Source organism: Takifugu rubripes, chromosome 19 (genome assembly GCF_901000725.2).
Source record: "Takifugu rubripes chromosome 19, fTakRub1.2, whole genome shotgun sequence".
Lineage (NCBI taxonomy): Eukaryota > Metazoa > Chordata > Actinopteri > Tetraodontiformes > Tetraodontidae > Takifugu > Takifugu rubripes.
The window spans coordinates 2,867,667-2,880,617 of NC_042303.1; the positions used below are offsets into that span (position 1 = coordinate 2,867,667).

General features: G+C 41.3%; 1 protein-coding gene across 1 annotated transcript in view; it reads right to left on the reverse strand.

Moving 5' to 3' along the window:
• Positions 1-12,951, reverse strand: part of igsf21a (immunoglobin superfamily, member 21a) — a 119,120-nt gene that overhangs the window by 33,421 nt on the left and 72,748 nt on the right. The window contains exon 4 of the mRNA XM_003973035.3: positions 8,463-8,581. Within this exon, the coding sequence (XP_003973084.1) occupies positions 8,463-8,581 (119 nt within the window). The remainder of the gene's footprint in view (positions 1-8,462; positions 8,582-12,951) is intronic.

Below are 12,951 nucleotides of genomic sequence, written 5' to 3' on the forward strand. Positions count from 1 at the left end.
AGAAAGAAAGAAAGGAGTGGCTCAAGTATAAGCACAATAAGGTCCCCGAGTGGCCTTGTCCGTGTTCTATAGAATGTCTGTCCTTGGGAAAGTCTGTGAAAGAACCTGATTACTTTGAAACGCGTGGAACTGTCAGAATTAGGAGGGTTTACGCAAACTGAACTCTTTCCTGTGATGTGTGGCATCAAGGGTTTGTCCACCAAATGCTACTATTTTTCCTAAATTCTAATAAGTAAGTAAAGCAATTGATACCCTTTATTTTGCAGATTTTGATCTTTCCCATTGTATATGTTTCTTCTATTACTGGAATATTAAAAATTAATGCATCATAGTTATCTGGCAGTGCTAGAACGCAACTAACAACAGTTCAAATTCAGTCTCGCTGCCATTCAGCACTGGATTGTGTAGCACCGGGACTCATCCTTTCAGTAGGCGTCATTATATAAGGAAAAAATGTTTGTAAATGTTTTGACTTTGCTAAACAGAAAGTTGTAGATATTTGTGCCTCTGCTTTCCGTTATGGGACGATTTCATTTCAGGTGTAACCTTTGCTTGGTAGCAATCTTTCTCGGAAACATGCCAATGATTGATGGATTGGTATTTCAAGAAGATTGACTTCCTCAGAGCAAAAACGATGTGTGCGTGTGCACATGCGTGCACGCATGTGTTTATCAATCCCAATTTCAAAACTGATTTTGACTCGTAGCGGCTCCAAGAAATGACTCTGCCAGAGATTGAATTTTGGAGGATAACAACGGAGATTGAGGCTACTTCCAATCTTAATCTCTAATAATTCCTTACACGCACACACACACACACGCGCGCACAGACACACAGAAGCGTTCCCCACCATATCAGACTCGAAGAATATAATGTTGAGGACCCAGCCTGGAGGTGATGCAGAAAGGCTCGGTGTTAACTCCCAACTCCGACTGAGCAGCCGACACTAATCGCTCCTGTATCATTTTAATCCATCCGCAACGTTAACTGTCTGAACTTTAAATGGACAAAATAGGCTTTTTTCATTTCGACGCCTGAGAACACGTCAAGGAGTCTCCATTAGCATTAGCCCCATGTCCCTTTGTTGAGAGTGTAATGTTGCTGACATTGGTTTGCTTAGTGGCATTAGTAAAGTTAGTTAATAAAGTCATATTTTAGCACATTCAGTGGCATCTCTGCAATCATGCTTGAAAATCCTAAACCTTCAGTTTAGCATTTCATCCACCATATTAAACCTTTTTTTTTGATAATCTTTGCTCTGTTGAGCGAAATTGAACCTAGAATAATTCCTATTTTTTTGTTGTTTCTTTACAATAATAATATCATCTACTGCAAAAACATGAAGGTTATCACAAATTTCACTGCTTCATCGGTATTATCGATAAAATGATCACTGAGCTGGAAACACAAAACTAAAGAGGTTAATATTTAAAAGTAACCACTGGGAAAATATTGGCGATCTCTTACTTGTTTAGCTGTCCAAAGTCATTCTGAAACATGATATTAGAGCCTGTACCTGAGCGCCATACGCCACTGCATCACTACTGGAACTGGCTGATATAATGACCCCATTCTTGAAAATGCTAACATGTGGTCTGAACCACCACCACCGTGCACGAGGTGGGCTTGGCGCAGGGAGACACGCCACAGCACCCGGGAATACGTTGCTCAGCATTCCCACAGCTAAGCGTGCATGAACTGCAAAATAAAGGGAAACTGTTTGGGCGCTGTGCTTTTGCTATGTTGCTCATCCAAGTGAATCAGAGGCCGTGGGGGCACAAGCAAGTCACCAGGCAGATGTTGAAGGAGCCCCCAGCTGTGCTTTACACACACACACACACACACACACACACACACACACACACACACACACAAAGTATATATATATACTTATATATATATATATACACAAAGTATATATATACTTTATATATATATAATATATATACACAAAGTATATATATACTTTGTGTGTATATTATGTGCTGCAGCAGTCTGTAAAGCACCATGGATGTTGCCATCAGTGATTCGTGGTACACACACACACACACACACATACTCTATATCTCTCTTGGTGAAAAGAAATAAATATTCATGCCTGCAGGCTGCTTTATTAGGCTACTGCATCTGCATTTCTTGTTTCCCTAGAAAAGTATCATCAGTAGCTCGTCTTCGTGCAGGACGAAGGACAAGTGTCCCGTCTCAAACAACCAAGAGCTCGAGGAAAGACACTCTGCAGCTTCCTGTCGGTACTGGAACTACGCACTGCTGCTTTCCTTACCAAACCTGTTCTGCAAATTAGTTTTAGAAGTATTAGAGTTATCGCCAACTTTGCAATGATTTGTGTGGCTGCAAAAATAAATCAAAGAATTGAAAAAAGAACCGATAGTTTATGATATAGTCTGGACTGTTGACGCTTGTCGAGCCATACATCGTCTTTCAAGGCTTCCAAGCATATTTTCCAGCATAAATATAGCCCTTTTGATATGAAAATATGATCAAAGCCTAAATGATTTTTGACTTACATGGAAACAGCTTTAAGGGGAATCATGTATTTATTTGATAAGAGAGCACGGCGGGTACAGAGTGTGCCTGTGAGTGCAGAGAACATTCATCACAGCATTCATTTATTAAAGGAAAACACCAGCACAAAATCATATTTGACGGTGACTGAAACTTCTGCCTGGAATGTTGCTGATGTAGTCAGACTGGCGTCGATTTGATTTGTTCATATTTCATCTGTGACAGTCAATGGACGTCACAGAAAGCCAGAGCCTGACCCCCGGACGAGGAAAACCTAACGTTTAACAGGGTGAAACCCTGAGCAGACCCAGACTACAACAGGGGGCTCCTGCTGCTGATGGCTGGTGGGGTGTACTGATATTATTAACAGCAGGGAGTAATTTGTTCATCTTCCAGTCTATTTCCTTACATATTATCAAGTTACAAATCCTCTAATCTATTGTTTAAGAGATGGCTACATAGGGGAGAGGAGCCTCAAACAAGATAACACGGAGGTAAAACTGGTGATACAAGGAGCTTTTCTCATACTTTGTTGCAATAACCTGTGGGGAGATAAAGCTGCTTCTCTTCAGTCTGCACTCAAAATGAGGGACCTTGGAGAGGAGCGGAGTGAAGAAAGAGATGGAGGCATCCTTAGTGAGTGGGAGCAAAGGGAATGAGGGAGACGGTACAAAAAATAGCGAAGCATACACCTGACATCACAAAGTCGACTGCAAGGACACATCGGGATGCGCTGTTTAGACATTCATCTCAGAAAAAAACAAAAAGCGCTTCCCATGAAAGAAGAAAGGGCTGCGTTGTGAAAGACATCACAAGGTTATTGTAAAGTAGAACTTGAAAGACTTTTCTGAAGAAGCTGCAATAAAGAAATTGTGAATGGCCCAAAGTTATTTGACAAAAACAGCCCTGGAGAGGATTCAGCTGTATGGATCTGCGAATCAGACTATTCATTGATTATCACTCTTTCACTTCAACTGGCAATTAATGTGAAACTGAAGAAATTCATAAGAAGACTTTCTAATAATCGATTGAGTTTGGAATGTGATGACCGGGATAGTGGAATGGCTATTTCTAATGAATAGTCTATGCCTATTCTCTCCTCTCCTCATCTCATCTCTCCTCTCCTCTCCTCTCCTCTCCTCTCCTCTCCTCTCCTCTCCTTTACCTGTCCTCCCCCTTCTCCTCTCTCTCTACCCTCCCCCCCATGAGCAGGAGGGTCCCCCTACATGAGCCTGGTCCTGCTCAAGGTTTCTTCCTGTTAAAGGGGAGTTTTTCCTGCCACTGTTGCTTGTCTGGGATCAGGCCCTGGGATTCTGGAAAGTGCCTAGAAACAATTTTGATTGTAAAAGACGCTATATAAATAAAAATTGATTGATTGATTGATTGATTGATTGATTGACAAAAAAAGACAGACATTTTCTTCCAGGGAACAGTAAACATCCTCTAGACCAGGCATGGGCAAACTACGGCCCGGGGGCCACACGCGGCCCGTTAAACGTTTTAATCTGGCCCGCCAAACTTGAAAAATTAAATGAATAAACCTTGTTAATGTTATATTTTCACTGCAATTCTGGTGTTTTCCCACTAGAAAAAAGACAGTCAGGAGGAGAGTGATGGTGATATCCTGAAGGATAACAGAACTTTCAGTGCTTTAAAATAGAAATGGTTATTTTTTAAAAGGCACATTTTATTCATTTGATTTTAAGTGTTTTAAGACTCATTCCAAAGTCAGATATTTTGTTGTAATGCTTCTCTTCATTTTCATTTGAAATTAAAGCACATGTTTTCTCCATATCCCAAGATGTGTATTTTTTCTCCAATGAGGTGAGGTTACCAAAGCACTCCATCCATCCATCTGCTCCTGGTCCGGCCCCTTTGTCAAATGTTAGAACCCATTGTGGCCCACGAATCAAAATGTTTGCCCACCCCTGCTCTAGACGGACTAAAGTACTATTTGTACATTTCAGTATTCCAGTTTATCTTGTTGCCGTTCAACACTGTTATTGTGAGGTGGAAGCAAAACTCCTTTGTGTCTCACAGAGAAGGTGCTTTGTCAAACAGGACGGTAACAAAACCCAATTAATAGAGGTTGGAACGAGTGCCCGACTCTCTTGAATGTTCAAATTTACCCCCTAAAGAGCTGCCTCATGTAACACTATTGCTCAGTAGGGTTGTTCTGCTGGACCATATCGTCCTGCGTCTCCCTACTGGGAACTATCACCTCATTAGTAGTTGGACATTCCTGCAATGGTCAAATAGCGATCGAGCGATTAACGACAGTGAAGATTCAAGATTTTCTATGTCCTGCCATGCCCACAGTCAAAATATGTACCATCCGCAGAAGAAAACGGGGTTGTTGCTTTTTTTTTTACCCAATCTATCCAACTGAAGATAGCAAGCTTAGGTTAGCCACAGAATTTCTGCTGCTGGAAGCTAACTCCTCCAAGATTTTTACCCCAACGATCACCACTGGGCTTAACCAAAAGACTTCATCTGGTCTTTCAACTCATTGTATTGGAGTGTATTTGTTGACATGTTTGATTGATGCAATGCGACGAGCTGCTTCCAGTCAAACCAGTGAAATGGGATGAAGCCATATGTGAATGCTGTGGGCTAGAAAATGCACATTTTCGAAGGAAAGACACATATTAGGAATGAAATACATCTGAGCCCAAGGATTCTGCGTTTACATCAACAGACTGAGTGAGGTTAGCGAAAACAGTGTTGCGGAAAACAGCACGGGACTGTCGAGGGGGCATGTGACATTGAGGGAAAAATGAGGGAGGAATACAAAATCATAGCAAGAAGTCTTGACCAATCGCCCGACTTGCCAAAAGGAGATGGCAAACGCTTCAGAAGGCGAGTGGCAAGTAGAGCTGGCGCCAGGATCTTGGCCAGACTCATGTTTCTTCTCATTCCTCGCTGAACTAGCGCACTAAAATAGGCAACTTCACATGCTCACTGATGTTTAATATGTCCTGTGGCAAAATCCACTCATGGCTTCGCAGGTTCAGACCATTTGGACACCTCGTAGAACATCACTACAGTTTCCAAAAGCGGTGAATCGGGGAAGCCTGGGGTCTTAAAGCTGCCGAGGAAGGGCTCTGACCTGCAGTGGTTGCAGACGTTCCTCTCTCTCTCGGTTCATATGCCATTAATCGTACCCATTTAGAAAATGGGAAACTAAATATACACAGGGCTTAATTAAAGTCAGGCATCCATTATTGAAGCAAATCCTAGTTTTATGGGATGAGGAGGCAATTAGTCCCTCTACACCTTGGTGCTCATCTCGTGCTCATGTTTCTAGGAATTAGAAACATCAGCTTTGCGGCATCATGGAGGCTATCCTCTCAGGTGCACCATCATGGCACCTAAAAAGGTTTCCAGAATGACCTGTCGTGACATTTAATTGCAGGGGTGTTCCAGCAGATTTATTGCAGCCCAACAGTTCTGATAGAGTTTAAATAGCAGCGCAACCTTCCCAAGGTCAAGGACTTGTGAGGAGACAGAGCCATTACTGTCATCTGTGGACTGTCATGTAGAACATTTAGGGTAATGACAAATAATGACTCCAGCTCGCCTTTTCTATTGGGAAAATACATATTGATTTCCTGCCGCACAGTTGCCTGGAATTCTGACCTTAGCTTTGCAGACATGGACATGTCAGTGTTGGTAGAATGAAAGAAGTGGACTCAAACCAGGAAAGATCATCAATGTCAATATACTATTCCATAAAGTATCTAAAAAAACAGACTTTTTGAGTGGGGTGGATGAGATTTAAAAGTAGAAGACAGAGCAATTTCACCCTAAATCTCACATTTTGCTGTGTTTAATCTTATAATCCGCAGTAAGAACCTGAACAGAATGCTCCAGTTTGCTTCACATGTCAGAAGTTAATTATATGAAACCATCTGCCTGTCGCACAGTTCTGTAAATTACTCATTTTAATTATTCAATAGTTTTGTAATTGGGGAAAAAAATACAGCCATTTACATGAAAAATGTAATTCCAGCTCAATGATGTCACGGAGGCTCCTGTAGGTCAGGAAGAAAAGCGAAGCCTCATAACTTTTTAACGTTAAAGAACGAAGGACGGCAGTGGTGGTCATGGCGGTTCAGGGTTTATCCTTCAAGAAAGACACCATAGAATTTCCAGGCAATGGATTCATTAAAATGATAATTTTGATTTTAAAAAAATGTAAATATTCTCCATGTACTGCTTCCTATGAATTAACTTTTCCTCTCATTTTTCTTTATTTCTCCCTTCTCCTTTTTTCTTCACTTCCCACTGAACCTGACACACTAATAGGTTATGAATAATTCTGTTTCAGTTTAGACAGCAATTAGCCCTGATGCCAGAGGCCATTCTCCTTCCTCTCTTATGGAGTAGTGATTTAACACATAGTTGATTTGGAGCGCTCCACACCATCCCGTGTCGACATCGCTCCCTCCTACCTACTCAGCTCTGGAGCAAAATATAGTACCAAAGCCCTTTCCTGTTGATTTGTCTTTTGGCGGCGACAGTATAGGGAAATCCCAAAAAGATATGATCACCAATGACTCAGTTATTTAACAAAGCAGTCATTTCCCAGAGGTGCAAATGTGATGATCAAATATTACAGTCACCAGTGCCTCTCTGGTGGTCTGTAAAAAAAATGGCTCCAGTTTCTAATTAGCTACTGGACCACGTGGAGAACAGCATGCCCACGCTGCTGAAATGAGCAAAGCAGCTGTTGTTGAATTCAATATTTACAACAGCGACTGTCCAGAAGTCCTTCTCTGATGACTGAAGGGGGTGTGCTGAAGACGGCAGCCTCCTAAGTCCATATTGCTGAAGAGTCTAATTGGACACAATGTGCGATGTGGAAACAAATGTTCTGCCAATAAATGCAACCTTTATTTTAGGTTGAGCACATCTGCTCGTCAGGATTCTAGAGTTAAGAGATTCTTCTGATGGATTTGGAGCCAAATGAAGGAACATGAAATGTACAACGCTCTAGGTTTATAAGAATAATGACAGCAACTGGACCCTGTCAACCCAGGAGGGGTTTGGTTATTCCTGATGTAACACAGGCACTCATGGACAAGCATGTGGCTACTATAAAGAAGGAAAGTGCAAAGAATAATAATGTGAAAATGGAAATACTAAAAGTGTATGAAATGTGTCAGATATTCACCTATTAGAACTGGTTCAGCGGGCAGCAGAATAGCAAACGTCAGAATATACTGGCAGAGTTCTCCCCTCGTCTGCCTTCACACACTTAAGAACCAGACCGACGTGTCATTTTTAATCCAAAAGTTGGCTTCAGCTCTTCTGGGAGGCCCATTGACCATTCTTGCAGGAGTGCGTTTGTGAGGTCAGACACTGTCAGCGGGCTTGGAATCCACGTATGTCCGTGCAGTCAGCACAGAAGTACTGTGACGGTCGGGTTGCTAAGGACATTTTTAACTCTTCCAAAAAGCAGAACTGTTCCCACCCTTTCGTTCCCAAGGCCAAGAGTTTACAGATCGTTGCAGGGCACAACGCAATTTAACACCAGAATACATCGAGGAATTTACACAATACTGCAGCAATTTTACACGTCATCTTATTTAAAATTACATTCGGGAACTGTAACTAAGCACTGACAGAACACCCACAAGTCCATGTGCCCAGCTCATGAGAGGGCTATGTTGCACTGCTAACAGAAATTAGCATAGCTAGGTAAAAACTGTAAAACCATCAAATCTAACATATGCCATATTTCTGCATATGCAGCATAAAGATGAATCCAGTTTGTTAATGAAGATGAAATGTTGAGCGAATCAGTGTCATTTTTATAAATCCAAACAAACTTATTGAATAGCTCAGGCACCACCGTATATTTCCTTTAATTCATTTAAATACATCAAATTTTGTATGCGAGAAAGAAGAAAAAGATTTGCAACGGTGTTACTTACACATGACAGTCAGAAAAACATTCCCTGAAGCCAGGATCACCTTCTCCCTGGTTGCTCGGTCGTAAATCCCCACGTGGCATTCGTAAGGCCCATTGTCTGAGATCTTGACCTCGGAGAGTCTGGAAAGAACATTCAAGTCTCAATAAATTGCCATAGCGCACTGATGTGAAAATGGCTGTAATAGGGACTTCATGAAGGTACATTAATGTGTCAGGGGAAACGTCCAACAATGCTAGATTTATATTATTAGTCTTCTAGATTTTAAAATGTATGCTTTCAAAATCATTTTCCCATTAACTTCTAAATGCTGTGTCAATCAATTAAAAACAATCATTTAAAATGACGCCTTCACCATTAGAGAAATCATTGCAAATATTCGTGAAAGGCCTTCTACCGAGGCAAATGTGTTTTGATTCTTTGATCGGGTATCACCCCAACATTGGTGTCAAGGCATGACTTTAAAGTTGGAACGTTAATGTCTCCGACATGGAAGTGCTGAAAAATCCATGTAGCATCGTTGAGTGAGACATTTGTTGGCGAGGCGGTTCGTTTTACCCAAAAGGTGATGAGAGAGAGAGTGGGGCGGGGAGAGAGGGGGAGAGACAGAAACAGGGAGAGAGGGAGGGAGGAGACAGAGACAGGGGGGACAGAGGGACAGAGGGAGGGGGGAGACAGAGAGGGGGCGAGAGAGTAAGTGTGTGAAAGAGGGGGAACATGAGATAAAAATAGAGGGGGATGATTTTGCACACAAATTTCAGTCCACAGTTGATCAGCACTGAGGCTGTAACGATTTATTCATATGCAGAAATTACTCTGCAGTTAAATTGAATTTTAAACTGGTGTTTACAAGTGATCCAATAATTTAAAAAGTGGCCGTGCATACAATTCATCGCCTGCTATATTCCAGACCCATCATGTGTCAGCAAGAACATCAAGCACAGAGGTGTACAAAATGTACAGGTGGAATAAGACTTGAATAAAAATGATGAGCGTATAACTGCATATGCGAGGTTGCCATGCCTTCCACTAAAACACGGCGTGAATAAAAATCAACAGGTCCCTGAAATTTAATAACTGTTTTGAAGAAACCGAATAAATCAAGCGAGAAATGAATGCACAAAGATATAATATAGCTATTAATTTCCTTATGCACTTGTGGAGGCTTTTGTTCGAACCCTTTGTAAAAAAGTTAAACCAAACCAGCCCTGTGGATGCCTGCATTCTAGCAGCTGCTGAGGGTTTGGCTTCAGACAAGGGGGAGCCATAGAAAAGACTGAACTGAAAAGTAGAGGGTTCATGCCAGAGAAGGGTTGCCTGGAGTGTGAAAGCCACAAATAACCCTCAGCCACTGTGTTGCTTTTACTTTGACAGCAGCAGGTGAAACTGAAATGAAATGTTGGATTACTTTAACTTTTAAAGTAATCCTTAGTGGTGGAGTCAGCGGTAATGCAATCCCTCTTTTCTTTGATGTGTCAAGTGGGTCAGATGTTAGAACTCAGGCGTCCTGCTGCCCTTTCTCAATCTTTCACTAATGTTAGGCAGGTAGTGCTTTGGCTGTCAGATCTGTGGCTGGAGCACCAGTGGTGGAACAAAAGGCTCCACAATCAGAGCCTGACTGCACTGACAGCAGAACCACCAAACAGTATTAATATGAGGAGATTATCTGTCTGCCTGCCTGCAGAATAACTCAAAAGAATGAATAAATTTTAAGATTATGTTGATAATGGGCCAAGAAAGAGTTGATTAAATTTCGATGATGTTTTGGATTCTGGAGCCCTTTTGCTTTAATCATAAACCAACCTGTCAAAGCAACCCCCTGCCTACAGTATAGTATAGTGTAGTATAGTATAGTATAGTATAGTATAGTATAGTATAGTATAGTATAGTATAGTATAGTATAGTATGGCATGGTATGGTATGGTATGGTATGGTATAGTATACTACAGTATAGTATACTATAGTATAGTACCTTATCATATAGTATTGTATCATATAGAATCTTGCTTGAAAACATCATTAGAATTAGCTCCAGCCCAAACTGCCCGTATGACGGGTTTGACCTTACAAGGAAATGTCCAAGTATTGGTTGCTGTGTGTTTATTCCATGAGTTGCTTTAAATCATCTTTTTCATAGCGCAGATTTTGTTTATAGAAAGCATTACATTAGTGTCGACTGCCATTACTCCAGGATACGCCTTAAATGCAGAAGGAACACACTATTATTTCAAAGGCTTAAACATAAACGATTACATAACAAGATTTTTTTTTTTTGCTAACTACAGTGCAAAAATAGCAAATATGTGCAAAAAAAAATCGATGGCAATGCGCCCTCATGGAGGAGCTGCGAAAGCACTCCTCCACATACAAAGATCAATTGTCCCTCAGGGGTTGCATTTAAAAGGCATTTTCTCTTTCAGGGCTCCAAAACTCCCATTTAATCCATCTTGAAAAAAAGACAAACAACTTAATTTAAACATTCATTCAGTCTGACTTTGACACAAATGTTCAGATTCCATATTTTGCCTTGAAGCTCTTGAGATGCACGAATCATGCCTTCCAGACACTATACACTTGATGGAAATCAGAGAGGCTGCAAAAAAATAATGTGCAATCACCTGTGTTCCTGTGGGGATGAGGAGGGGGCCGAATCTTGATGAGATTCTCTTGAGCACTGAGTGAGGTATGATTGGCTTAGTGTGGGCTGGTTCCATTGAAGTAAACTGCTGGTGATGCACAACCTGGGTTTATTTGTTTGTTTGCTATTATAGAAATGTATTCTGAGTCAAATCCACATATAGGATAAAGTGAAATGTGATGACAATGAGCATGAAGAAATGGGTTGGAAGAAAATCCATTTTTTGTTTGTAGATGACAATGTTTAGTCATTTGGGAATCGTGATTATACGACACATCCTTCGAGGTGGAATTGGGTGACGCTTCTCTGTCACACATTTCCGCTTATCCTCACATGACACGATGTGCATACCCCAACATTTTTATGATTTTTCTTCAAAATACAAAGGCACCGTAGCTCATTATTGTTTCTCGTCTCGTTTCCTTTTTATTGCTCTGAAAGTTAGAAACTAATCTACTTTTCAATTTTCAAGTAAGGCCTAAGACATGTGAAATGAAATATAGAAGCTAGTATGAGTTTAAATCATATCCAAGTGGCACAATATACTGTATATTTTATCCTATTTCTTATTATCATTTCTGGTAAAAATAAGTTTTAAAATGACGCTCTCGGTAGGGATATAACCAACATTTTACGTTAGCTAACAATGACTTGAAATATAAGTTGTACAATTTATGCAAATGTTTCTGCATGAGGATTAAGGCTTCATTAAACAACCATTCAGCTGTGTATTGAAGATTATAAGCATCATTAGACAAAGCACATAGGAGATTAATCTTTAAAATCCTACTGGTAACAGCCACTAGAGCGATAACACGGTATCGAGGGGTTAAGCGAATTCTGGTGTGATTGTTGTACCACAGCTCCCCCAATGTGACAGACGGGTTTCATTGCTATCCAAAACTCCGTTCATATCTCTTACAAAATCGAATAATTTCTACTATTAGAATAGAATGTGAGGAGATGCCTGTATGTATGTGTCACCATCGTGCTTTTTTCATTATTACCATTACAATTATTGTCCACTGCCAAAAGCGCCTGCATTTCTCCCATGAGCCTCAGAAGTGGATCACTGGTGGAAGAATCATTCAAAGCATACAACGAGTTTAAGGTTTTGACTTGTCATGGCGTCTTCACCCTCAAATCCATCGAAGTTCTAGAACAGGCCTGGCCAACCCGCGGCTCCTGAGCCGCATGCGGCTCTTTGCCTGGTTTCATGCGGCTCTAACGTTTATATCGAAGTTTGGGTTTGTGTTTTTTTAATATGCCTGTTCGCTTCGCTTGAGTTCAATGCGGTACCTTCGCCAAAAGCGCATGCGCGTTTGATGAAAATACCGCAAAGTTTCTCAGTAGGGACAAGATCTTTTGAGTAAACAATTAGTGTCAAGTTCGCCTTCAAAATGGCAGGGGAAAATGCACGAAAGCTTCGTGACCCGGTTCCGTGATCTACAACTGAAAAGGGCACCGATTGCATTCCTCGCTGCCCCTTTTAATGTGGAGATGCACTGTTGGAAAGCCCCGCTAGCAACAGGTGAGGCTGCAGCTGAGTTGGAGATTATCGATCTTTGTGAGGAGCACCAACTGAAACCTGCTTTAAGGGAAGGGGCCATTGGTTTCTGGAAAAGTGTGCCAATGGAAAAATACCCCAATGTCAAACGGGCTGCGCTTAAGATACTGTCAATATACGTCTGCGAGTCTGAAACACGTGAAATCAAAGCATCGATCTGTTCTGACTGACACCCATGTGAAAGAATTGCTTCGCGTGGCAACAACTGAATACAAGCCAGACTCATGTGTATGATGTGGCTCTTTGCGGTAACACAGTAAAAAATGTGGCTCTTGGGCTCTGACTGG